This window comes from Chelon labrosus (genome assembly GCF_963514085.1).
Source record: "Chelon labrosus genome assembly, chromosome: 6".
NCBI lineage: Eukaryota > Metazoa > Chordata > Actinopteri > Mugiliformes > Mugilidae > Chelon > Chelon labrosus.
In genome coordinates, this window is record NC_140342.1 from 10,766,103 (window position 1) to 10,792,815 (window position 26,713).

The 26,713-nt window shown below is 41.4% G+C and overlaps 1 protein-coding gene across 1 annotated transcript in view; it reads right to left on the reverse strand.

The window, feature by feature from the left end:
* dnah9l (dynein, axonemal, heavy polypeptide 9 like) overlaps positions 1-25,284 on the reverse strand; it is a gene marked incomplete at its 5' end in the record, with an annotated part of 34,863 nt that extends 9,579 nt beyond the window's left edge. The window contains 64 exons of the mRNA XM_084546641.1: positions 21-164; positions 361-474; positions 1,396-1,542; positions 1,644-1,817; positions 1,901-1,960; positions 2,177-2,338; positions 2,460-2,602; positions 2,969-3,092; positions 3,212-3,374; positions 3,486-3,595; positions 3,980-4,063; positions 4,317-4,478; positions 4,651-4,752; positions 4,894-5,031; positions 5,289-5,391; positions 5,509-5,674; positions 6,250-6,454; positions 6,568-6,741; positions 6,844-6,975; positions 7,104-7,254; positions 7,367-7,515; positions 7,751-7,878; positions 8,201-8,333; positions 8,493-8,570; positions 8,815-9,009; positions 9,216-9,308; positions 9,863-10,001; positions 10,081-10,197; positions 10,271-10,416; positions 10,514-10,670; positions 11,336-11,496; positions 11,586-11,717; positions 11,795-11,902; positions 11,994-12,119; positions 12,599-12,766; positions 13,023-13,241; positions 13,345-13,569; positions 13,822-13,944; positions 14,274-14,396; positions 14,654-14,812; positions 14,895-14,978; positions 15,181-15,339; positions 15,469-15,555; positions 15,752-15,868; positions 15,977-16,199; positions 16,446-16,615; positions 16,726-16,846; positions 16,935-16,990; positions 17,077-17,154; positions 17,239-17,574; positions 17,725-17,925; positions 18,054-18,245; positions 18,365-18,469; positions 18,700-18,895; positions 19,842-19,966; positions 20,157-20,294; positions 20,560-20,676; positions 21,128-21,295; positions 21,588-21,821; positions 21,904-22,115; positions 22,422-22,521; positions 23,029-23,224; positions 24,871-25,061; positions 25,255-25,284. Coding sequence (XP_084402767.1) covers positions 21-164; positions 361-474; positions 1,396-1,542; positions 1,644-1,817; positions 1,901-1,960; positions 2,177-2,338; positions 2,460-2,602; positions 2,969-3,092; positions 3,212-3,374; positions 3,486-3,595; positions 3,980-4,063; positions 4,317-4,478; positions 4,651-4,752; positions 4,894-5,031; positions 5,289-5,391; positions 5,509-5,674; positions 6,250-6,454; positions 6,568-6,741; positions 6,844-6,975; positions 7,104-7,254; positions 7,367-7,515; positions 7,751-7,878; positions 8,201-8,333; positions 8,493-8,570; positions 8,815-9,009; positions 9,216-9,308; positions 9,863-10,001; positions 10,081-10,197; positions 10,271-10,416; positions 10,514-10,670; positions 11,336-11,496; positions 11,586-11,717; positions 11,795-11,902; positions 11,994-12,119; positions 12,599-12,766; positions 13,023-13,241; positions 13,345-13,569; positions 13,822-13,944; positions 14,274-14,396; positions 14,654-14,812; positions 14,895-14,978; positions 15,181-15,339; positions 15,469-15,555; positions 15,752-15,868; positions 15,977-16,199; positions 16,446-16,615; positions 16,726-16,846; positions 16,935-16,990; positions 17,077-17,154; positions 17,239-17,574; positions 17,725-17,925; positions 18,054-18,245; positions 18,365-18,469; positions 18,700-18,895; positions 19,842-19,966; positions 20,157-20,294; positions 20,560-20,676; positions 21,128-21,295; positions 21,588-21,821; positions 21,904-22,115; positions 22,422-22,521; positions 23,029-23,224; positions 24,871-25,061; positions 25,255-25,284 — 9,273 coding nt within the window. The remainder of the gene's footprint in view (positions 1-20; positions 165-360; positions 475-1,395; positions 1,543-1,643; positions 1,818-1,900; positions 1,961-2,176; positions 2,339-2,459; positions 2,603-2,968; positions 3,093-3,211; positions 3,375-3,485; positions 3,596-3,979; positions 4,064-4,316; positions 4,479-4,650; positions 4,753-4,893; positions 5,032-5,288; positions 5,392-5,508; positions 5,675-6,249; positions 6,455-6,567; positions 6,742-6,843; positions 6,976-7,103; positions 7,255-7,366; positions 7,516-7,750; positions 7,879-8,200; positions 8,334-8,492; positions 8,571-8,814; positions 9,010-9,215; positions 9,309-9,862; positions 10,002-10,080; positions 10,198-10,270; positions 10,417-10,513; positions 10,671-11,335; positions 11,497-11,585; positions 11,718-11,794; positions 11,903-11,993; positions 12,120-12,598; positions 12,767-13,022; positions 13,242-13,344; positions 13,570-13,821; positions 13,945-14,273; positions 14,397-14,653; positions 14,813-14,894; positions 14,979-15,180; positions 15,340-15,468; positions 15,556-15,751; positions 15,869-15,976; positions 16,200-16,445; positions 16,616-16,725; positions 16,847-16,934; positions 16,991-17,076; positions 17,155-17,238; positions 17,575-17,724; positions 17,926-18,053; positions 18,246-18,364; positions 18,470-18,699; positions 18,896-19,841; positions 19,967-20,156; positions 20,295-20,559; positions 20,677-21,127; positions 21,296-21,587; positions 21,822-21,903; positions 22,116-22,421; positions 22,522-23,028; positions 23,225-24,870; positions 25,062-25,254) is intronic.
* Positions 25,285-26,713: the final 1,429 nt, after the last annotated feature.

The window sequence follows — 26,713 nt, forward strand, 5'->3', positions numbered from 1 at the left end:
ATGTCACTGTAAAGTATCACCTTGCTCATGACCACCTTGGAAGCCTTCCAGCTGCGATCTTTGGGGATTCGTCCTTGGGGAGACAGCAGCACCAGAACAGCTGCTGAGACGTTGGTGACAATAGCTGGAGGGTTGGGAAATGTCCTCAGCTCTGTCAGGTTCAACTGGATCACACAGACAAATGCACACACACTTTCATCCTTTCACTGGGGGGGGGGGGGGTAGACAGTCTCATAACACGTTTGTTCTTCAGCTCACAATGGACGCACAAAATAAAGCCAATGACCATATCAAATAAAACAAATAAATGAAACGTGGTGAAAGGGATCAGGACTCTTTATGCGTGTGCAAGTGTTTTACCCTGTTTAGTGTGTTGAGGGCTGTGTTGGCTGCCTGCAGGGCGGGTTCAGCCTTGGCCAAGTCTTCCTCAGTCTCCTGCTGCTGTTTGGTGACTTCAGCTTGAATTGCTGCCACCTTGAAAAAATAAATCAATCGAGTTGCGAATCAGCCCTGTTTCTATAAGATGATTTCACTCCTCTTCCCTTTCTTCTCTGCTGACACTCTCATCTTAGAAGTGGCATTAAATGAAGCTTAAAGGTATAATAAGTTTGACAATACAGGGCTTTGCTTTGAAAACTGTGTACACAGTTATTATAGGCAAGTGGGTAGTTGACCATATCATAATTTCTATGCATATTTTCCAACTCAAAGCTGTATAAACTTGAATGTGTATTGGATTTAAGAATATTAGGTGATATATATTTTTGTAATGAGGGAGGGTGTGGCCTAAGGAGATCAACACCCCACATCAAGGTATATATAATTATTAAGGAGCCTCTTTTCCTCAGACAAATGGGCCAAAAAAGAGAGAGGTCCACTTCGACTCAGACGCCAGCAAGGTGGAGGTGGGATACTCGTATGGGCTGGTATTATTAAAGATGAGCTGGTTGGACCTTTTCAGGTTTAAGATGGACTCAAAACAAACCTACTGTGAGTTTTTAGATGACACCTGCTTAAAGCAATGGTTCAGGAAAAAGTGATTTTCATGCAGGACAACGCTCCATCGCATGCATCAAAGTGCTCCACTATGTGGCTAGCTGGTAAAGGCATTTATGATGAAAAAATAATGATCTCACCTGACCTAAACCCTAATGAGAACTTGTGGGCCCTTTTTAAACTGGAGAAATAATAATTCAGCACACTGGTAGTTGCTCAACAGTTCAACAGATGTAGATATTCTCTTAAGAAAGCCAAAACCTCACTAGTTCCTTAATTATCCAGGTTTGAGGTTTATTAACATTTTTGATTGACCGAAGGCACTGCAGTTGTTCACTAATAAAAAGAATCCTCACAAATATAACTTACTGTGCACTACTAATTGTGCTGTGCTCTTACCCTATGCTCCTCAGCATCAGCTACAGCCCTCTCTAGGTTGAGCTTGTCCGTCTGTTGTCCTATCTGAGCAATGAGAGCTTCGATGTCTGTGTTCCTCTGCCACAGCTCCACCTCCTGCACCGCTAGCTTGGCTTTGAGATCCTCCACCTGAGGTAAGAACAAGCACGTATAATGTTGTAGGCTTACAGACAGCGGACAGATAACATATGCCGACATGCATAAATCCAATATGGTGTACATTCTCTGACCTGTGAGGCAGTAGTCTGCAGTTTCTGTAGTCCATTCTCTAACCTTTCCATCTTCTGCGTCAGCTCCGTGCGTTTTTTCCTCAGCAGGTTGTCGTACAGCTTCATAAACTCGAGGAAACTCTTCGGTGTGGTGTAGTTGAAGTGCTTCTCGTTCTGCTGGTACTTGACACTCACCTTTCAAAGAGCAAACCGAGAAATCGTGTCAGAGACGATATCAAGAGTGGCTCTCACTCATGGTGCTCTGAAGTCGCTCTCACCTCGTTGACACTTGTGTGAGCATAGGAGATGAACTCACTGATAGAGACCCTCACATTTGGCTGCACAGCATAAACACACACACACGGATTGAGGAAATGATCACAGTATACTTATTGAGTCATAATACTTTTCTTAACAGACATAAGACAAGATAAGATAATCCCTCAATTTATCCCACAGTGGGGAATTTAATAACATTAATTTTCATCTGAGCCACCCACAGAAGCAGTTAAATACACTACGTTATAATGAATACCAGCGAAATTTGTTGTTACCTCCAGCCCAGATATCTTGTCTATGAAGGTCGTGCTGACGGATTGCAGAGCAAGCTGAGGCCAGGGGTGGAACCAGTTGATGGCAGTACAATTTACCAGAGCCGGAAACTTCCGAGCACGTGTACGCAACGTGAATCCGACTGGAGAGAAACACAAGACGACCTGGATGAAGGCAAAAAACACAAAGTCACATTTAGAAAAATCCCTGTGTAAAATGCGTTTGAATAAATCATGGTATTGTATCCACTTTGGTTAAATGGTTAAATAATAAATACATTTAGACCTTGAGCTGTCTTCGTATTCGCTCAATGAAAAAGCTCCAGCAGTTGTCTCTGGTATCCATGAGTCCCAGACCCCTCAGCTCCATACGGATGGATGTTACAATCATGTCTACTTCTTCATCACTAAACAGGTCTGGAATATCCCCTACACAACACAAACAATGCAAGATCAGTTTGCATTTATTCTTATTTACTGTATAGTATAGAAATCCACAACTTCTTCCCTTCAGGTTATTAATATAAATCACTCCTTCTTGGCTTTAAGGATGTTTGTCACTGACACAGTGAAAAACATATATATAAAGATTATAAAAATCTGATTTTTCTTTAATCCCCCCAACACACTAACCTATTAATGTAATGTCTCTTAACTGCCTTTAAATTTGTGCTCCTTGACACCACACATTCAAGGATAAAATGGAAGAAAGCAACATGAGATTTTACACATTAAAGCAGAAATACTACGGTTATGAGAGGGGAGGCCTCTCTTTCGAGGTCAGTGTAGCCAGACCTGAGGCCAGCATATCATTGATGAGCACCAGGAAGCGTTCATCTGGAATCTGGGCGTCTGTGTGAAGGAACACCGTCCCAATGTTCTTCACTCCGACCTTTATGTATAACGCTGCTAAATCACTCTGCAGATGAGGGTTGCAGAGAAAAACATGAATATGAAAATCGTTAAAACATTTAAAGATAGTAAATTAAACTAGCAAACAGTCCACATCAACTTTTTATATCCGTTGCGCATATTTACCTTGAGGTCATTGATGCCATATCCTTTACGCAGAGTGATCTGGAAAACCTCCAGCATGCTGAGGAAGGCAGCCAGTCGGCACAGACTCTGCTTCCCACTGCCTCCGACCCCCACGAGCAGAGCGTTACCATAGGGGGCCTCCAGGATACGACTGATTCGACACCTATATGCAAACAGCAGAGTCAGTGGTGTGTTTATTGTCTGTGGTTTACATTTGTGCTCATCTCTGTAAATCCTCCTTTCTAATGCACGTGTCTGAGCGTGTGTTTCTTACACATGTTGGATAGCTTCTTCAAACAGCACCAGGTCCATGACAGCGTGGAGCTCATTATAATGCTCCAGAGCTTCAGCCAGTGTCTTCTGGAGTTTCTCCCAGTCCGACGCCTGACAAGATGGGCGAATAAACAACTGAACTTGGCTCTTTTGAGTCAGGAGAACAGTGTCCAAACCACTATGCGGTGACTTCCCACTAGGTAACGAGATTAAGTTCCCCCACATGGAAACGAAAGGTAATCAGTTTGCTAATGACTGAGCATTCATCCTCATTTATTTCCTAACAGATCAGACATGACAGCCGAATTGGTGCCATAACGTCGTTGGATATGTGAGCTGCAGATAATCCTCAAACTAAATTGACTGAAGTGAAAAACAATTAAACTTAATGATTTTTATTACCACACTTAATAAAGAATACATGGATGCTTGAAAGGAGCAACATGGAGTGCAATCTGGAAAAGCTTTGACCAGGTTGTTTGTGTCTTGTCAAACCTGGTGATAGCGAGGCTCTCCCACTCCCAGTGCAAAGTGACAGTAGACCAAAGGCTGGTGGATAAAGATGGACTCATCTATTCCCTGGAGAAAACAAGCAGAGACAACAAACAAGAAAACATGAACATGCCACAGTTAAAACTCCTTTCAATGAATGCAAACTAGACTGTAAGGATTAAATGTATGATATACTGAATAACAAAAAGTTTAGATTGCCTTTAAACATCATTATATTTTACTTTCTTCTGCCACAATGCATGCATATAAAAAGTTAATGAAACACTGAATGAAATAAAGTACATTTTTGAAGTTTTTAAAGATGCCCCTTGTTTCTTACCTCAAAATATCTCTTGCCAGTGTCCAGGAGGATTTTATTAAAGAGCTCCACATCTTTCTCCTCCATCAGTTTGTCAGAGTAAACTCTGGAGCTCTCATGGAGCCACAAGTGAACCAGGTCCATGGGGTAACGGACACTTTCTGGCAGGGCGAACAGGATGCCCTACACACCATGACGGAGTATCATAGGGTAAACAACAATCAGCATTTTATCTGCTGCATTGGATTTACCACAAAGGAAATATACAGTATCTCAAAAAGCTGAGTTTTGTTGTGAAGCTTAAAATTTTCAAATACAATTAACCTTTTTGGATAATGGCACAGTATCACGTTACCTGGAATATGTTGGAGAGGTCTCGCAGGTTGAAGATATAGTGGAAGCGTATGGCCGTGGGGAGGAAGTTCTGGCTGATTTTCTGGTGCAGACAGATTGCTGCCTGGAAGAGCAGAACCAAAAAATATTGACACAGACAAACAGATGGGAGATGTCGTGAATGTGGCGGCTGATGAACAGACAGAACATCGTTTGTATTCATGAGATACAAGAGGCAACGTTGTGCTGATGCTGTTAAGCGCACCTGCATGAGAGTTCCAACTGAGCGCGAGACCCCGTAGCTGAATCCTCCCTGAAGGAAGTGAGCCGATAAGATGCTGGAGAAGATGGTGGCTAATGCGTCAGCGCTAGGGAAATGTACCGCAAACACAGAGAAATGTCTCTGGAATGGAAATGGAAAAAATGAAGAATTATTCATCAAAACACTTTCTGAACCGTACATTTTAAACTCATCATGTATCTCCAAGGACAATAAACCGCTCTCACTTCCGTGTGTTTTGGCCGGTTTATCATTTCTATCTACCAGGTGGTTCTTGTTCCTGCTACTAATTTAGTGTATTACGCGTCTATATAATGACAAAAGGATACTTAATTAAAGATTATGATGAAAGCCTCTGTGCACTCCTTGTCGTACTGTACCTGTAGTCTGGGGTTGATAGAGAAGCTTCCAGCTGTAGGATTCATGCAGGTGATGTACTGGCAGTTATGTATTTCCTTCAGTACCAACCGTTGTCTGTCATACCTGAGAAGTTTCAGTATATTTAGATTCAGTGTAACACAGTTATACATTGTATGTGGATATGATTGCATATTTTAGTGAAAACATGTGCGTATCTCCACCATGTGTGCCTCCTGTTACCAGTGGTTGTAGTCAAGATGCTGGCGGATGAGCGTGTGCGGCTGAACCGTCCCGTAAACATCCACCTCAGGCATGTTGAGGTCATCTATGAAGTAGATGAGCCTCTTAGCTGTGGGAGGAGCAAATTTACGACCAGCTTTCTTCTCCAGAGGTTTCTCCAGGACACCTGTGGTCCATAAAATGCATAAGACGGTGGATAAGACTTGTGGATAGTGTTCACGGAAAATTATTGCCAGAAAATATGTGAATTACATAGTGTTTCTCACGTCTGCAGAAGAAAAGGAGAAAACAAAAAACCAAGGATACATTGATTTCAAAGTTCAGAATAAAACCTTGTACTGTAATGACAGCTGTATGATTCAGTCAGTATAAATGAGCAAATTAAATTAGGTGTTATGCAATGATGAATAGATGGAATACATTGTGACACACACTACAAACAAAAAGAAGACAAATCGTTTGACTTTTGCCTTTCACAGAATGTGTTGCTGTAATATAATAACTTTAGTACATAAGAAAAGGGTTTCATTAAGGTGAGGACATCTAAAAAGATGAAAACGTTTAAGAAAGAAAAGTTAATAGCAGATAAAACAGAATAACAGCAAATTAATTATTGACCTAACTTGTCTATAGTTTAACTCCAACACATAACAAGTAATAAGACACGCTTGTATGACAGAGCTTATTTTTTTAAAGCACTATCTCATCACAAACATTTGTGCTAATTCTGGTGGTCCTTACGCTGCAGCATGGCTGATGTGGTGTAATAGTTGAAGGGGACTTTAGCCACCATGAAGTTCTCTTTCAGCTTGGTGACTTTATCAAACACCAGGATGGTCTTGCCCACTCCTGCGTTGCCCACTAACATGATAGGCTTTCCCCTCTGGAGCAGCAGGTCCATGAAGTATGTAAGACAGATGGTTTCTGGGGTGTGGACCAGCACGGTCTGAAACATCACATGACTTGACTGAGAGACTGGACTCAGCGTGTTGATACAATGTGCGGTAATACATGCTTGATGTAGTCAATCACACATATTCATTGGTAGAAATCTCCCACCTGTAATGGTACATCGGGCTCCAGCTCAAATGGCACCATCTTCTCGCTCCAATGAGTAAACTTTTTAGTCTCAGAGTCAATGAAATAGTCAAAGACGGTGCCCTGTGAGGGAAACTTCACGGCTCTCATCTCTTTTGACCACCAGCGGCTGAATTCGGCACGGTGGTCATTCAGCTGAAATGAAATGTTGAGCAAACACATACCGTAAAAGAGTCAGGTTATCTGCAGCATTTGGATATAGTTAGCTCATCATGCAGACATTAAATCACCACACACATGATCCTGAAAGAGAGCCCCTCCAAAAGCCCAGACGCAGGCGAAGACAAAGTAGATTTCATAAAGTTCTCTGGGAGAGTCAGCTGGAGTGTTGTCCTCGGTCAACAGGCAGTCCAACAAGGAGCACAGTGTCTGATTGGGGAAAATACAGAAATGTAAATATAACTGAACAACAGAAAGTATCCAGTTTGACAATATTTCATGTGCATTTAAATTTATTACAACTCCTATGAGTGCCAGTCATTTTTATAGGAACATACCTGCACCATGCTGTTTTCTGGAATTGGAGTGATGGTTTTCAGGTTGCAGCGGACTTGTTCCAGGCAGTAGGGCACGTATTTGTCAAACAAAATGGTGAGGTTGGCTCGCTCAGACTGGGCCTGTCGGGTGTCTATCCAACTTGTCACATAGCTGAGAATACAGTAAAGACAGCACGGCTAATAAAACATAATTTCAGAAAAGTGAAGGAATAGAATTCTGCGATTTTACGTGTTCATTCTGTTCATGCATCTGTTTGTCTTACGAGCTCCAGCCAAGGTCCTGTGGGTTGACATAGAGTATTCCTGCCCTGGACACTGTAGCTGGAGTAGCAGCCTTCAGGTGAGAGATTTCAAAGAGTAGTCGCATGGAGGAGGACAAGCTGATCCTCTCATTGCTGGCGAGAGTCAGAACCTGGACAAAGGAGGAGAAGAAAAAAATGGATTGGTGGAGCTTGAACATTTGCTAAAAAATGTGTAAAAGAACCAAAGAGCACCAATGCAGTTACTGGCACTGACAAACCTTTGTACACATTTCTTAGGGTGAGTTGTAAAAGATATGGCATATTCAAATCATGCCCAAAAAGAAAAAGTCCAAGATTACAAGATGTGAACATTGGATGACATCAGAGAAAAATATGCCCTCTAACCTTATTGTCATCCATAACAGTGTTGAGTGACTCGATCCACATTGGGTCAATATCCCCATCCAGAACAATCCATTTGGGTCCGTCATGGCTAACTGAGGTCAACTCTCTCATGGTAGAGGAGAACAAACCTTAAGTGAAGTAAAAAGTAGAATATACAATGATTTTACTTCAGATTATTCTACCAGCAGCTCCTCACAGGGCAAAAATGTACAAATATTTAATGTTTTAGTAATGTTTTAGTATTTCTTTTTTATTTTAGTAATGAAATCCCCAGTAATATTAATCCATCTCACTGTGAACCAGAAAAAGGTTCCAGTTAAAAAGACTTGAGAATAAATCATCACCGTGACATTAAAATAACGCTCTACTTGAAAACGACCTAAAATCTAGATGAACAACTGGTTCTCTTGATCACCATTCGTTGTTCATTATATTCCTTAAGGCCCTCACCATCCTTCCACTCTCTGGTTGCAGGGTGCAAGTATCCAAATAGCTCATCTGTGGTAACAGCTTTAGGGTTGATATCATTCCACACTGTCTTCTTCTTCATGTTAGCGTAGGTCCTATGGAGGGTCTTCAAGATCTGGTAAATAAATAACAATAATCATATAGGTCTGACACGCTGGACGTCACGTCTTTTCACAGACACACACTCTTCATTGTCACTCAGGATAATCAATACAAACATTTATGTAAGTGTCGTTGATGTAGTGGTTGATGAAGTAGTTATGCAGAAGTTCACCTGACTTTTTCCTGTGCCAGGTCCTCCCACTATGAACACAGAATGTCTGACAGCCAGCAGCTCCTCCAGCTGGGTCACCTGTAAACACAAAAATATGGATGCCACTTAGCATTCATGCAAAATATTCTCTGTATTACAACACTGTCTATTACAAATGCACATTTCTCTCTGGCAAAACACAGAACTAAATGTAGGCTTACATCATTATGTGTGACATTTTAGTACCTGGCTTCTGCATTTCTCTTACCGTCCCTTCTTCATTATACAAAAGAATCTTGCCAGTGACATAGAGGCATTTTAATACGTCTAAAGTTAGAAGCACCTTAAGTATGAAGTTCTCCTCAGGCTGCAGATGCAGCTCACTGACTGACTGGCGAACTGCGTTTTCTAGTTTAGGGTCTCTCTTCCTGGGCACGTCCAGCTGAGGAAACAGGTCGCTGATCAGTCCGAGGAATATGGGGACATCACTGGTCACTATCTTAGGCAGGTTAAAGTCCCTCAGGGCCCGCATCAACACCTGTGGGGAAAACGGTGTTTGGTTCCATCATGAAAATACATGAATCAACTCGTGAGATAATGAGAGAGTGAGATCCTTCAGTGTGAACAATAGTTTCTAAATGCCAATGTAAAATCTTCAAAACAACATTCAACCAAGCAAATAAAAAGAAAAGAAAACAGTTCAATGTGAACAGCTTCCATCAATGAAAACAAAGTGATGCACACCTGCTCCTCAGGTCTGCTCCGGTCCTCTCTCTTTAAAGATCCAGCCACAACCAGGACAGATTTAATAGCCCGTAAACCCCAATCATAATGATCCTAATAGATAAAAGAAATGAACTCATATAGTCACTGAACAAACACAATAGTGTATGCAAAACATAATATGTCGGTTATATATATTAATTTAGGACACTTATTACCTTGAAGCTTTATAATAATAAATGTGCGGTTATTGTAGTATCAGTACAAGGAGCTCCACACTGAATGCACAAAAGCGCCTCTTATTTTTGTTCATATAATGTACGTATATACACTGTACTACACACAAAAGACCTTGAATATAAACAGGAAGGGTATGATTAATTGTCCCAGCCAGCCACAAACCCAGCATCTGATGAATGGGACTGCAACGTTTCAAAGTCATAAAAGATATTATGGCAATAATTCTGCCAGTCCTAGCATTACAATAAAAGCTACAAATCAGTGTCGATCCCAATAAAGATGCTCTGTGCATCTTGATTAGCTTCCTTCCATCTCTTTACTTTTAATGTTTACCTGAGGTTTTTCGACGGTAACCACTGATCCAAAAACAGTGCAAGGAATGGTTGTAGTACATTTTACGTCTCGACAAATTGGTTTTATGTACGTACTTGTTTGGACAGCAGCTCTTTACATAGGGTGTAGAGGCTGATGAATTTGCGCGCCAGCAGACGTGCATCTATGAATCCTTCAGCCACCAACATAATCTCACAGATCAGCTCAAAGTCTGGGATCACCATTGCACAGGGCCTGAACGTTAAGCAAATCAGTTCATTATTAGTGATCGCTCACATACATTTAAAAGTCTCCCCTTCTTGTTATATCAGACCTGAATAGTGCCTTAAGGTTCTCTGGGAGCTCAGCCCTGCCAGCATAACCTGGGTTCAGAGTGATGAAGATTCCCACCGTTGGTTTCAGCTCAATCTCCTCTCCCAGAAAATGAAACCTACAATTTCAGACGGATAATTAGTGATTCGAGAAAACTTAGGATGAATGAATGTCATTATTTCCACATTTACCTCTGTTTTTTGTTGCGTACAGCATCCTGTATAGTCTTGACTTGCACAGCTACCACAGACAGAACGTCTACTGAGATCCTGTTGAATTCATCAAAGCAGCCCCACACCCCTGTCTGAGCCAGACCCTTATAGATGTTACCTATAGACTGGAGGAATGTGATGGAGATAGAGTCTGAATAAATTCAGTTACGATATAAGTGGAGAACATGTGGCATTTGTGAAAACGTAAGTAGTCCATGCTACCTTGTAATCCATTTGTTCTGAGCAGTTGAACACATATACCATGATGCCCAGGGATCGTCCAAGATCTTTAGTGGTCTCTGTTTTACCAGTGCCAGCTGGGCCTGATGGGGCACCACTCATAGTCAGGTGGAGGGACTGGGTCAAGGTTATGTAACACCTAACAGTCAGAAAAAATTAGTTACCAAAGTAAAAACAATGTGTATTCCCCTATAACTTTTGCTATGATTGAAATCAAGAGCTTTTACAAAAATGGCGGTAACGTAAATTTTTATTAGTGAACAACACAAATAGCTTCTCACGCTACTTGAGTTGACCAAACCATTTTTTTCCATCAGGTTAAATTCAGTACAGAACAGGTGAGCGACTGGTGTGTGTGGAGGGTCTATGTGGAAAAGGCGGCTTTGGCAAGGAGAGAAGGAGAGGGAGAGCGATGCTTTCAGGAGCAATAGGAAAAACAACGCAAGCACAACATCTGAAACGTGCAAACACACTTCCAATTCTTTACGAGACCATGCCGGAGTAAATTAGACACTGATGGGCTGTCAAACTATTAACATTGTATGGGAAACACTGCAACTTGGTTTCAGTGAGAGTCCGTATTTGTGTTTTGAATTTTTCCTACCATAAGGAATTGAGAAAGAACACTGGTTTCCTTTTTAGACTCACATTAAACACATTTTGTTACATTTACATGGCGGCTACACTCCTTCAAGCCCAACACAGCCTAATTGGAACACTTAAAGTGCTTAAAGTAGCCTTGTTTGTGGTTGTGGCAAAGTCTGTCTTCATGCAGTTGTTTTTGTGCTTATGTATGGAGCATACCTGTCGGTGAGTGGGGTGATGACCAGTCTGTTAGTGTTCCCCAGGTATTCATAACTGAATTGGAACTGGGCGTCACAGATGTTAACGTAGCAGTGTCTTGTTTCTTCATCCCAGCGATGGCGTAACTGGGACAGCCATGCAAATGCTTGTCCTGTTGTCACCTAACAGACACACCCGGCAACACCAACAGGAAGGTCTAATAGCTTGTATGAGGCTCATTCAAAAAAATCATGTCTAATATTAGCACTACCTTTTGAGTAATGAGACTGGCGACGACATCTCGAGCATGAACGTCAATAGTGCAGACAGTCATAATTTTCTGCCTGTCTCCAGGAGTTAAATCTCCCAGCAGCATGTGGATTAGCGAGTTTAGCTGCGTGATCTAGAAAAACAGAATTAGGTGAATCACTGAGCAAACCAGCCACTGTGTTCAGGTTAACAGTATCTTACTTACACTACCTGTTTTCTGTTGTAATCTTTGAGAGCTGTTTCAAATCCTTCTTCCACCCTCTCAAAAGCGATGCCCACATCTGTGGCCCACCACACCTGACTACCAGTCAACCCAACCTGTAAATGGAATGCAAACAGAGGCAAGAAACAAATAATGTTTGTGCTTAGAAAGTAAAAAAAAAGATCTACAGATTTAGCATTATCTCACCTGTGCAGGGTAGTCAAATAGCCACTGGTCTCGTGGTTTGTCCTCGTAGGCAGCTACAGCCTCCTGGATCTCCTTTCGAACAGTGCAGCGCATGGTGCTCTCTAAGGCACTTAACCAGCACTCCGCCTGAAGACAAAAATAATTAAAATAGAATATCACACTTCATAAGGTTTGGAGAAAGCATGGACAGAAAAACACTTTGTGACTATGTATTATTGTATAAAATACAGTAATATATAGGTTTGAGAAGCAACTTAAGACTGTGTGGTTACTGCATTTAATTATCTCTATTCACATGGCTGAGGAACCTTGAGGAAGCATCTAAAACCTCCAAATGCTGCCCGAGTGCTTTGCCCTAGCTGCACAATGCTCCAAATGTGCTCACTTGAATGGGTCAAATGCAGAGAACAAATTTATTTTATGTGTGTACATGAATGCATGGAAATTAAGCTGGTTGGATTTTTTTGAGTTTGATAACCAATAGAGAGAATGAAATCTATTACAGCTACACCACACAGCTGCATTATGAATACAGAAATAATTGAATGTAACTCTGCAGCACGACTATATTGGCACAAACAGAAACCCAGTGTTGTTTTCAATACCTGTCCTTCACATGCACATGGCTCAGAGAACGAAACATATTCTCCCTCGCGACTGTACATCCCTATAGCAACTGCCAGCCCATCCTCCTCTCTTTCTCCGCCTCCGTCTGATTCCTTGAAGCGAAGATCTGCTATGTTGTCAAACAGCTTCAGCAAGTGTCTGGTCACCTGGAAAAACACACATACATGCTGTACACACATGGGCTATCACTCAATATCTCTCTTAAAGGTCATGTTGTTTAGAGGCTGTGATCTCTTGGGTGGAGTTTTATGAAAATGTCAGTGTCAGATCCGCTTTCGTTCTAATCTTTACCGTGATTTTCAACTGCTTTACACTAAGATGCTGTCTGAAGGACATAATAAACTGATAATTATTATCTTGTTGTCATCTCTTGAAAAGCATTTAAAAATTCTAACCTGTTACCTGTTTTGGTTGTGTTCCCTTTGAGACGATCTCCAGCAGATCTGAAGCAGAGACAAAATAAAATCTGGGGAACGTGAGTCTCTTGGTCTCGAGGTACTCAGCCAGGGCCTTCTCACATACAGACAGACGCTGCTGTAATGTTTCCAGGTTGTCCAGGAACCCAGTCTGGTTGGTTACGTCTACCACATTACTGTTCTGAACCACTTCAGTCATCAAATTCTGTGTGACAGGAAGGCAAAGGAATAAAATGGGAAAAGGAGAAGGATATGCAATATGTCAATACAATGAGATGGAGGGGCCTGCACTCCAGTGTATGTGCTACCTGAAAGTCTGTGTGTATTCCCTGAAAGCGTTCGGCGTCGTTGGCCAGCTGACAGCGGATGTCGTGGCTGTTGGTGAAGATACTGTTAAGGTGGGCCCAGGTCTTCTGGACGGACATCCAAGAGGAGATGACCAGGTCAGCCACCATCAGCTTCCTCTGCCATCCGCTCACTTCTGCCTGGAAATACTCCACGTACTTACTCATCAGGATGTTCTGCAGCTGCACCTGAAGAGGAATGAAACATGGTAGTTTGTGGGAAGAAGCATTGTCACACAAACAACTGAGAATGCTGAGAATTTCAGCATTTCCCCTTCACTATATATTAGTTAACATTTTGGAGGGTCAGTGTTATCTGACCAAACCAAAGCCTTTCATAATAAAATTACATTCTGAACTTTTAGGATGTGTTTTTAAAAAAAAATTAAAAAAAATACAAAACACATCACATTCTATCAAAAATCTGGTATACAGGGTCACCTGGTTGTCCTCCAGTGTCTCTATCAGATTTTCATCAGCTTTGAGCAGAGGTGTCCCCGTGCTGGTATGAGTCTCATATGACAGAGACATAACACTCCACGTCTGAGTTATCTCTGCCAAAACCTAGAAAGGAAACGCAGGATATTTTACAAATGTGACATCTGTCATTTGAAGGCAAGGGCAAAATGAAAATAAATAAATGGGATATTATATGACCCATTCCTATCCAGAGTTCACATTACTAGGCTAGTCTAGTGTTTACCTCTAGGTCTAGGTTAATGTTTTTGGTATGAAGATATTAATTTCAGTTTTTGATTTTGGACACTACTGTACTATGGCAGAATCAACAAGAAAACGTTTTGGTTAGTTGGTCCTTAAATAGTGAAAATCAAATTACTGATCCATTAACACTCACAACTTTGTATAATAACAGGCTGTTCTGGTTTCCCCACCTTCTCAATGGCCATTTCTTTCACAGCCTTGTCCACTATGTTCTTAACCTCATCCTCCACACGATGAAGCTGCAGTTCCAAGAGGTCCCCCAGGGTGGTGTGCTGCCCCATCACAAACCTGACCTGGGAACCAAAGAGTAAGACATGGTAGCCATGTGTAGCATTAGATTTCAGGTTAGGATAATTGGGTTCACTGAACCTGAAGAAAAGTCAGCAGACTAGGTGAATGAACGTAAAGAACATGAAGACTCGCTGAAAAACAGAAATAAACTCAAGAGAGAGTAAAATATTTAATAAAGGGCAGAACATGATCATTAGTGAAACATTACTAAATTATTACCAAAAAACACAGTAAAACAGCAGCAGAGATATTCTCATACCCCAGTGGTGTTCATCAGCTGTTGCCAGTGTCTCTCCCTGACAGCAGAGTTTTGCAACTCATTGATGGCTCTCAGAGAGGTCAACAGGTTTTTCACAGTCGACTCCAGACCCACATAGACATCCCACACCCGTACTTCCTTATCCAACATCTTCATCTCCTTCAAAGCACAACAGAAATATTCAATATTTTCTTTAAACTATAGAATAGACTAAAAGTCATACTACAGGAACTTCTCGTACTTTAGCAAAGCGCCGGAGCTCCATGTCCATCTGCTCAACGTTGATCTCTTTCCATGGAGTCTTGGTCCAGTCCAGTATACTGGTCTAGGATTGACAGGAGGTTGAGAGCATTATTTGAACTTGCAGTATAACAGGAAATTAGAGCACTGGAAACTCTAACATCTATAGATGTGTAGATGGATCAGCACATATCTTGGGAATACTTGTGTAGATGGTTATTTTATCACAATACAGATTCATTTTTGGAGCTCAAAAAGCACACAATGTCAGCGTGATTAATACGCACCTTCACAAAGATGACCATGTCCCAGACAGCTTTGACGAGTATGATGTCGGCGCGACACTGGCGCAGCTGCTTGTACTCCGGGAAGCTGACCTCAAACAGATCAGCTGTGTCCTGCAGTTTCTTCATTTCCATCTCCATCACTGCTACCGATCTGTTAGACTGGACGCAGACATTTTGAAATGCTGTTAATTTAAACTGTATTGTTCTACAGATTTTAGTTCATCATACACTGTGTGCTACTTTATATTTAGAACTGCCACATGTTCCTTATTAATCGGAACCTCTCACCTTATCCATTAGTTTATACGGCTCCTCCAAATTGATCTTAAAGATTGATTCAGTGCGAAATTGTTCTCTGAACTCATACTGCTTGACCTAAAAAGAGAAATATAGCAAATTCAGATTTATGCATATCTTCCTTCTCCTCTCCATCTATCACTGTAGACATACTGGGGGGTGTGGCGTCATTTATAATGCAGGAAAGAAAGTAGGAAGGTTTATATGTCAGATATTGAGCTCTTTGTAAGGGGCTGCCGGACTGACATCCGACCCCGCTCACACACAGCCTCACCTCAAACCGAACACATTTCCTCCGTATAACTGCGACTTCATTCGACTGTAATGGCGCCACTTCATGTTTGACTGTGAAGGCGATTTTTTTTAGGCTTTTCCACTTTTCAGGCAGCTCCTGGGTTGTGTGGCATGGGAGAAAATAATGTTAGGTACTGTATAAAAGCTGTGTATATTTGTAGCTGCCACTGAAATGGTGTGTGTGTGTTTGTGCGCTGGTACACACTTCTAGCTGCGTGTAGACACTCTCTGGAAGTTGCTGTCCATAGGTCTTGAGGAGCTCCGCAGTAGACTTGAGTGGTTTGAAGTGCTGTTCGTTGCTGATCTGTCTGTCTCTTATGGCCATGAGGTGTCCCATGATGTCCACGAGACCTGTATAGTCGCCATCTGACACCTTAGTGGATAGGCCGCGGGCCGTGTCCTGGACAAAGGAGGATAGTTCTCTCACGCTGCAGAATAGAAAACAAAGAAGATGATGGTTTAAGAGTCAAAGGGAAATGAAAATATTTCCAGACTTATGATTACATAAAAAGAACCTTGTACCAGCTCCCCTTTGTACACTTAGTGGTGTGGTTATAATGAAAGCGGCTTTTAATGTCTTTTCTTTATTTGGAAATACTTTGATAATTATGTTCTGTTATGGTAGATGTTGTCCATTTAGAATGATTAATTCTTGTTTATTATACACGTCTAACCTCTCGTTTACGTGGTTGAGTAGGTGCTCTTTGAACATCCAGCTCCACCGCTTGATAACATTCATCAGTGTGTGCTTGAAGGGTCTGATGTCCAGCTGCAGCCAACCACAAAACACCCTCCTGTCCTCCATTTTACTCACTCTTACATACAGAGACTCGAACAAATTGATCTGAAATAAAGAACGATACAGTGAGAATTGGTTATACTAACCACGTTTTTAAATGCTAGTTAAAATAAATGAAAGCTAAAGGATAAAGGAATCACAAATGTGCAACATACTTGTTCTTTAAAGTTGTCCAGGGTGGGTGGGTTCTTTTTTAGTTCATAGTCGGCATAGAGCTCAGCTTCTTCTGTACTTAACACGTGGCCATAAAGCAGGAACTGTCTCATAAACTCAGACCTGCAAACATTGAGATAAAACAACCCTTAAAAATGTGTATTATAGAAATTTGTGGATTGCAGGTAACTAAATAGAGACAGCATCTAACCTGTCATCAGTCCAGAGGTAGCGGTAGCTGGAAAATGATGCCTGATATTCCCTGACCTGAAAATCAACACAGCCTTTTCAACTATATGCCTTCACACATCATAAATAAGCCTCCATTTGTGGAGGGAAGAAAATACCGTTACCTTGGCGACAGCTGCATGTGCCCGTGAGCGGATTATCTGGCACATCTCTGACAAATCCTCCATTTCATTTATGTCACACTACAACATAGAAAACCAAGATAGCATATTACAAGGGTGTCCGTAAATGCAAATATGTTTATGCGCATGAATGCATGCTGTAACCTGATAGTTATCCAGCTGTTTGTGGACGGCCACTCTGGGAATGAACGACGCCATGCTGGTGATGTTAGCCACCATCTTATCCACAATATCATAAAAGTTACCACTGTGGCTTAAGTCTAACGAAGGCTCAAAGGTCATTTCATTGCTGTTGAGTACCAGCTGGACTTCAAACAGTGGTGAGATGCGCTGGGCTGCATCTGTATTGTCCATGAGGTACTGCAGGGAGCAGCGAACTGCACTGGAGAAGCCGGAGAGGATCATCCGGTCAACATACTCTGTGTAGGCCTGCCATTCGCTGCTGTCTAGATTTGTCACACCGAGCAGAGACTGGTTCTCCTGGAGAACAGTGCATTGGGGAGGTGAGTTAGAAGGAGTGAGGAAGGGAAAAAAACAGATAATAATGTGAGTTCTGGGGTGTCAACATCTCCATTGTTAAAATGTGCTTGTATTATTCTCTCCAGCATGAAGAACAAGATGTGAATTTACCTGGAGTAGCTTGTGTATCTGTTCCCCTGTACTAGTGATGAGAACATGCTGTTTGGAGACACTGTCTTCAATGTCAGAGAAGATGAGGAGCGTAGAGTCCCGGCTCTTTCTTGTGATGAAAGCCCGGTTGCTGAATTTACCCATAAGGGCCTGGATGGCCTCCACATTAGCCTTACTCTTCTGGACACGACTAGAAATGCTCTGGCCACAGCAAAAATAAAACAACTCACAACCAAATATTACATTTCCTGTTCAGCAGCGTCATATTGCATTACTTTTGTTTGCCGGCAGTTCAAAGTTCAGAAATTTCTCCTAAAAAATGAAAGTACCTTGACCAGGTCTCGTGTTCTCTGGATGTAGTCCCATAGGTCATCCTGAGCCCAGGTCAGCTCCCCGAGGGCCGGATCCAGCTGTCGTCTCATCCCATTCATCTCATCTTTCACCAAACCCATCTCTACAGCCAGGATGGTACTGTGGAGCTGGTTGTACCATTGGGTCACCAAGGTCAGTGTCTGTGTGTACTGCATGATTTAAAAAACAAAACAAAAACAACATGAATACATGATCACTACAGGTTAAAAGTAATTTAAAGAGACAACGCTCACAAATACAGCTGTCTGACAATGTTCAGTGTACCCACCATGTATAGTTTCTCTCGTTTAGAATAGAGGTGAAGAGCTGCTTTAGGGATGTTTTGGTTCTTCAGCATGCTCAGATACTTCACCTCCCTTAGCACTGATGCCAGCTGGGGAAAGCGAGAGGGAGAGACAATATAAAAACAGCTGTTTAAACTAGGATGATAGCGGCTGATTTTAAGATTGCTGCATTTCTGCTGAACTTTGTGGATCACACAAAGTTTGTCTGACTTTCATGTTGGATCTACTGTATTTAGTGAATTCCTTCAAATATAATGGTAATTGCTAAAAAATAATTCATCTACTTATTCAAATTAAAAGACTAAATCTTTTCACTTACAGCTGGGCTGAAGTTGACCTGGAACAGGCCTGAGTCTGTGTCCATTGTCAACAGCGGTTCATTGAGGTGTGTTTGACAGGTTTCCTCCAGCCCCTCTGTCCACTCTGAGAACAGCTCCTCGTCATGCTGGTCCAAAACCCCAAGAACCCGTTCACACTTCAGGAGCACATCGTCTGCCTCGGCACAACCAAGAGGCCTGAAGGTGAAAGAATTTATGGGAAAGAGAAAGTAAGATTAACACAATATGTCATCTGTATTTTATTATTCTGTGTGGTAGAATTTAATTCAGATTTAATAAAAGTAAAATATTGATGAAAAAAAAGATATTTCAAGTGCTTATTGCGCTTTGGATGATATCTTGCATATAATTTAATCAGGCAATGTCAATTATTAGTTTAAACAACTGTATGATACACTAGGGCTGCACAATTATAGGCAAAATGTGAATCTGTATTTTTTTTTTTAACTCAGAATTTACATCACCTATCGCATTATATTCTCTCCTTGTAATATAGTTAAGTTTTTCCGTTAGGAAGATGGAAAACAAATGAAATGTGTGCCTCACATCAACAAAATATCTACTGTATGATCTAACATGACAGTGTATTATCAAGGACATTGTAAACCTCAATTTTAGTCCTACTTATGTAGCCAAACGTCTAATTAATCAACCATTTGAGGCTTCAAACTAAAACTGAGGGATGTTTGTGTATTTTCATCCGCCATACTACACCATACTGTGGTGCACACTGCATTATGTCTGGGAGAAATGTCAGTAAAAAGACGGAACAAGCAGCAGCGTATCATAATCTGTCTGACATGTTTTTTATTTTTTTATTTAAGAATGTCACACACATTAGATTTGTTTTCAAATTTTCCCCGTCTTATTGAGCACAGATCATCAGGTTGTTCTCTAATGTGTTGAAACAGCTTAGTGAGGGGAAGGAACACTTGGTCTGATGCAGCAGGTCTCCCTGCTAATGCAAATATGGCTGATTTGCTGTCATGTAAAAATTAATTAATTGAAGAAGGGTTTGATTTAAGATCATGATTCAAAACGATTAATTGTGCAGCCCTATGTCAGACCTAACGTAGAATAATTGTGTGCGTCAGTGTGCATGAGGAGCAGAGTTTGTATATACATGTGGGCCAGCTGGCAGAGGTTGCTCCTGTTGGTGAGGATACGACTCCGAAGCTCCTGTGACCATTTGAGGTTACCGGCCACTGATGGCATATTTTTTCCCAGGACTGCAGAGCCTGACTGTAGCTGAAAAACGCAAGGCTTAATGAGTTACTTTCCCATGGATAGCACAAGTGTGCGAATCATAATGACACATGTTTCATTTGAATGTTTGCCCTGTTTTGAAGTAGTTTAGTGTGCTAAACCACACTTGTAGTTTTATTCTGATGCATGTGCATCAATATCCAAATTTGCAAGACGCTTTAGCCTCTCTCACCCCATTTCTGTGTTGATCAAGTATGAACTGACAGTGGTCTATCTCCTGGTTGAACATGGACAACAACACGGTGTAATTAGGAGAAAACAGCTGGTGGATTCTGGGTCTCTCAAGCAGGGTGCCAAAAATCTTCAATAGCTAGAAGAGAAAAACAGCAGTTTCACAAGTGTTAGGGTGAAAGCACACTATGAATAAAAATAACACAACTCCTAGTCATCAATCTATCGACTCAAAATCAGTTTTTGGGAATAAAAGGAGGACCAGTCGTCCTCATTAGGAGTTGAGATTATAGTAGATAATATTCTGAACATTTTCCACTTGCTCTTTTCACACAATATTAGTAACATGAAGGTATATTAATAAATATAGTATTGTTTAAGGGGTCTCTGTATAACAGATTTACCTTAAAGGTTGACTTCAGGTTTTTGGAGTGCTGAAAAGCCAAATTGAGGACAGTTCCCAGCCTCTGGTCAAAATCTCTGTTCTGCTCCACGAATCGCCTGTAGTGACACACGAAATCCTGCAGAAAAGAAGGCATCAGACAGGAAATTACGGTTGTTAAATTGTTAATTTCTTCTCAATTGAACAGTCAGTGCCTAAATTCTCAGTTAGCTCAGCTGCTCAGTATTGACTGGAATAACAGAGTCGAAAAAAATATATTATAACACGAATCAATTTCTGATTGAGTTCCTGTTCTGAGTCACACTGTTGTAAAATATCTATTAAATTAAATATTGATGTGCTGGCAGATAAGGGCTCCTGTCGCCGGTTCTTGTGTGTTGCTTAGCAACTTTGCTTTGCTACCTTTCAATTACTGTACTGCTGGGCGGAAAAATCACATCTAATTGCTATTTTTTATTATTTGGCTGTGCCAGTCAATGCCACTTATAAAACACCGTGAATCATATTCCTTTGGGCTTAAATAGCAGCGTGATATCACAGATGACTGCAACAATCTCACTGGGACTCACATCATTAGTATAGTCCAAAGGGTCGTATTTGCTCTCTCGGAGAGTCCGCCAGCGGTCATGAAACTCCTCGCTCATACTGAAGACCATCTCGCTTAGGATTTTCCCTCTGGAGCCACCTAATTCGATCTTCTCCAGCTTCAGGAAGTCCAGTGCGGTTGCAAAAAGTTCCTATAAATGAAATTAGAAATGCCACTGGTGAATCAGGGTGACAGGACTGAGGTAAAGCTAGTAAATAATAAATACATGATAAAAGCAGGTGGCTGTTTTGATATTCTCAACAATAAATCAAACATATGCACTACAAATATATATATATATATATATATACTGCTGTTTACTCTGTGTAAATATGAAGAAATGAATACCTATTAGATGAAAACTGTCAGTTTTCCAAATCTTTTTTAAGTGACAGCTAAATGTGCATTTTAGCATAGAGAGCTTTGCTTCATGACCCACACACCTCGATCATAAGAAGCCTCTCCATGATGCAATCCGATCGCTTGAACACAAGTGTCGCTGGAAAGTCCCACAGCTTGACGTTCTGGCTGTGTCTGTAGTAATTAGGGATCCGCTGGCGGTGAGTGTGAAACAGCTGTTTGAAGGTGCGCAGAACTGAGACGCTTATCTGTACTCTCTCCATCCCCTCCTCAAGCTCCATCTTAAACAGTTCTTCAGGGATGAGGTAGGCAAAGGCCTGTATACAGACACACAATTACACAAAGTTACTTCATTTCTCTTCTTTGATCCTCTTTGATCCTTCACATACCTCACTGTACCTTGTCAATGATCAAGTTGCAGAACTCCTGCAGGAGGACCACCATGCGCTGTGGAGTGCAGTAGTATTGGGAATGACTCCAGATGAGGCAGAGTGTGTGAAAGAGAGGAGGCAGCAGAGCATCCATCTGTGGAAAACTCCTCTCTTCTAAGTTGCTGATCTGTCTCCTTAGAGGGCGTAGATACAGATCTATGTCCTCTGCTTCCAGTACGGCTGTGATAATTACATCCAGAAGCATTAGTGGATATTCTGCATATGGGATTAATTGTATCTAATAGGTGTGTTTCTATGACTGAGATCAACACTGTCAATTGCTAAATGAGTATAATGTCACGGAAAAAGGGCAAAAGTGCTGGAAGGGGAACGCAGTGCTAATAGCTGCAAATTCTGGGTGCAGCATGTATTAAAACAATTAATTTGATTCTTAAGTAAGACTAAATGAGCAGTTGGGCTGTGAGCGACTGCTGATGAAGAATGAAAGGATTGATTAACTAGAACTGATAAATAATGCTGATTTACCCTCACTGACTTTCAGGCAGATGTCCTTAAAGGCAGAGTAGTAACTGCTCTTGACTTTTTTCAGGATCTCCATAATCTGCTCCACTTTGGAGCTCTGGATCTGAAAACAAAGGCATCCTATTAAGAAAATCTACATTCAGTGGCCACTTCATTATACAAACCTTGTAAAACACACTTCAAATAATATTACTAATAAATAACTGCATACATATACTTTCCTCTAAGCTCAATACCCTTACACACACCACATATAACCTCCTATGTTTTGTAGATGTTCTGTACCAATTATTTTTTCTCTGCCCTGTAAGGGGAGGGACTGTGTGGATCAGGCTCGTTCCAGTGCATCCCACAGATATATGATCAGTGTTATTTGCTTCTCCTGTCAGTGGTTTTAATGTTGTGGCTGACTGGTGTATAGCTCAGTGTCTGGGGCCAGTTTAGTCCTATCAATCTGCTGACTCAAAATCATTTGTTTTTTAATAACAAGTGCCTTATATCTATGAATTACCAAACACTTCCATTACTAGCAGTTTGAGAGGTGCAGTTTCAGTTTGCATCATGAACCGACTGCACCCCTGCCAACTTCAACGGAGCCAATCTGTCATACTTGCGACTGGATGCCCAGCAGGTTTTCTCTCTGAGTGGCCCAGAACTGGAGCTCCACGTTGGGGCCTGGGTGGCCTCCCTGGAGCAGCGCCGCACCAGAGTCTTTCTTCAGCACATTCCAGATCTGTCCAGACCACTGAACTATCAGAGTTTCTATAGAGTATAACAAGCCATGGTCCAGCGGCCATCCGGAAGGGCTGAGGGGGAAGGAGAATGGATAAAAACAGGATCTATGTGAGCTATGACACATGAATGTACATTAGGCAAATTGAAAACAGGAAAAATTAACTATTCTCTTAAACTGTAAATGTCATCATGGTCAGCCTATAAAACAGTTTATAATAGTGTGACCATAACAACCCTTTTTGTGCTATTTTTACCAACACATTTATGACCTGAAGTATATAATTTCATGCTACAGTACATTCAGTTGCATTTAACTCTCTCCATTATGCAGTAGCCAGTGGTAATAGGCCAGTTTGTGGATATCAGTTATTTCCACAATGACAAATACAGAAAATATGCCCCTCATGACACAGAAAAAAAAATTACCACTTAACTTATATTTCCCGTTTCTGAAGGACCGAGACTAACCGAAATGAAAACCATAAGCATATATACAGACATATATGCCTATGATGAAAACTATCCAATGTACAGAACAGATTGGCAAACAAAGATGGCGTCCGGCATGTTGACCTTACTTTTCGTCATGTGTCTTGTGTTCTTGTGAAATACACGACTAATAATAAATACATATAACACAACATGTAAATATTATAAGGCGTTACCCTTTTGTGAGTTTTTATCAATTTTTATTTATTTGTGTTTTTTTTTTTCTTTTTCTCAATTATTCGTTTCTTACAAGCGCGGCAGCATTTCACTTCCGGGTACAATTACCACTGGGAAGTTGGGGTAAGCTAATGGCAAACGTTTGGTTTTAGGATTGTTTTTGTAATTTATTGCGATGCGGACGTCGGATTTTTCCACCTCAACAGACGATCGTTTAGCGGACTGAGGTGAGTGTCGTCAAATGTCCTTTTGGTTTTGTTTACAAATTAAGTTTGGCTATGGGACTGGGCTTGACTTATTTTACCATGACTATTTATTTGTCGCTCACACACATGCCTGTTGTCATGTCCTCTTCTTTACAAATCCTTAAAAGTAAAAGTAGCAATACCACACTGTAAAAATACTCCACTGCAAGTAAAATCCTGCATTCAAAACTTCACTCAAGTACTTAAAGTAAATGTATTCTAAAAGAAATGTCTGTGTTTTAATATTTGATGCATTGCATTTTATTGTTGTGGGTGTTTAAGGTTTGCTCATTGTCTTGCTGCTATATCATCTTTTTTAGATTTATTTCTCAGTGAGAACCATGAAACAGACGTTTTTTTTTTTGTTCTTGTTCCAGTGCATCCCACAGATACTTGATCAGCTTAGGATCTAGTGAACTTGGAGGCCAGGTGCTGTTTTTCACGTTTCTTCATGAATTTTCCCAGCAGAACATGATGGTCAGTGTTATTTACTTCTCATGTCAGTGGTTTTAATGCTGTGGCTGATCAGTGCATTCGGTAACAGTTAAATGTTTGGGCACACCTTGCCATTTATTGGTTTCATCATTATTTTTTTTTATTGTTTTCTACACTGTAGATCATTCTGAATACATCAGAACTGTTAGGGAACAGATTCTTGAAAGTAGCCATAACAATATTTACTTCAGAGATGGAGTGGAAGTAGACATACAAGTGTAAAACTGCACAAAATGCAAAACTGACTATAATACTTAAGTAAATATACATAGTTACATTCCACCACAGCGCATGCACACCAGCACACTGACCTGAGTGCAATGTCCTGAGGCCGTGCCCTCTCCACACACAGAGGAAGGGGCAACAGTGTTCGTCCCTCGGCGCGGCCTCTCAGAGTCACCACCTTGCTCCTCAACCTCTCCAGGTGCCTATGGATGTCATCAGACACCACCCTCGGCCAGTCCTCATGGTTCAGACCGTTTGACAGCACGCACACGAGCACCTGCATGAACACGCACTGGCTTTAGGGTAAGTTTGGACACATGTCCTCTATTATACACACAGATCTTTGTATTCTACTTCCATCCTTCTAGCAACACTTCAAGCTGGACAGCCCATGGGTCTGCAGACATCATGTAGTGAAACCGTGGTGAACTGCATAATACATATTTACACACACACATACACTACCAGACCTCAGAGATGATGACAGGTAGGTGCTCCATTGGGTATCCAGGCACTTCTCCCAGTCGGAATTGGTGTCTGAATCCTTGGCGGGCGATTCTCTTTACTCCCTTCTTTAGCACACACAGCAGCTTGGTCTTCCATGGTGGGGACGTCTTCACGGGTTCAAAAACAGTAGGAATGCTTTCAACAGCATTGAAAGCACTAGAAATAAGTAGCGACTTATTTCAAAAAACGCGTATGTTAGATTAACTGTAGACACCGAGCCCAGGGGAAGTAGTTATATACCAGTAGGCCAGCTTTTTGTCTGGTTGTAGAGCTACGATCTGTTCATTATGTGTCTGCGTGTGCTTGACTGTGTTTATGTAAACATTTGCAGAATATGAGGAGTTTTGCAGATCATTTTGGTGATGATTTTTGTCACACTAGACAGACAAACAGGTCTTGTCACAGTTCTATATTTATCACACAGATATAGAGAGATTTATAGACGAACAACATCTGTGTGTTTTTATCATTATGTGTTCCTTACTTGAGCATCCCCTGCATGCAGTGTCCCTCCAGGTCCAGTGAAGAGCAGCAGCCTGTTGGTCCAGATGTGGTCCAGAAAATCCAGTATAATCTTCTGGTTCTCCTCCGCACCAATGAAGCGGTTCCACTTATCCGTCTTAACCCGCAGCACGCAGAAGACCTGCTCCCGAAGGAAGTCAACTCTCTCATCTGACAACACCACCCCAGACTTGAGAGAGGGCTCCTGGGGGACACGCACCCCTCCACTGGTACTTCTCGTGCTGTTGGCCTCGGCCATGGAGACTCGGCTGGCGAGAAGAAGAAGGGGATAAAAGCTGCTTGAGTCGGTGTGTAAAGGAATGTGAAACCAGAAAAGAGGATCACGTAGAGCGAGGTAACGGGTACAAACTTACTTCGGTCCTTCTTGTCAAGATCAGAAGCTTTAAATGTATATTTCTCCACACATACCAATGACAGCCTCTTCCCACTGTCCAGCTTTTTCCCCCTCCTCTCTGTCTGCTGGAAAAGTGATACACCTTGATGGACAGGTGCTCTTGTCACTGTGACAACGCCGTATGAACTGGCTTTATCACCCTGAACGGCGGCAGCTATTTGTGCAGCCAGTATGTCCTGCAACCCTATCCTGTAAACTGAGCCTCCAGAGGAGACCTACCTACACGGGCTCCTTCAGGACAGGTAAGGATATCACACATCTAACGTTTTCAGTGATATATCATGAGCATTAGATTTACTAAAACATACAGAACACAAATAATTTAATTAATTGCATTTGTGTATATGTACATTTGGTTCATATATTTTTTACAATCTCTATATCTCTACAAAACATCACTGTGACTCAAAATAGAGAGAAATATTGTAGACTAATTTACTCAGATGAAAAGGGTATTACATTTATCCTGTTCTACTAAGCTATGCAGTGTGTATCATGACCACACG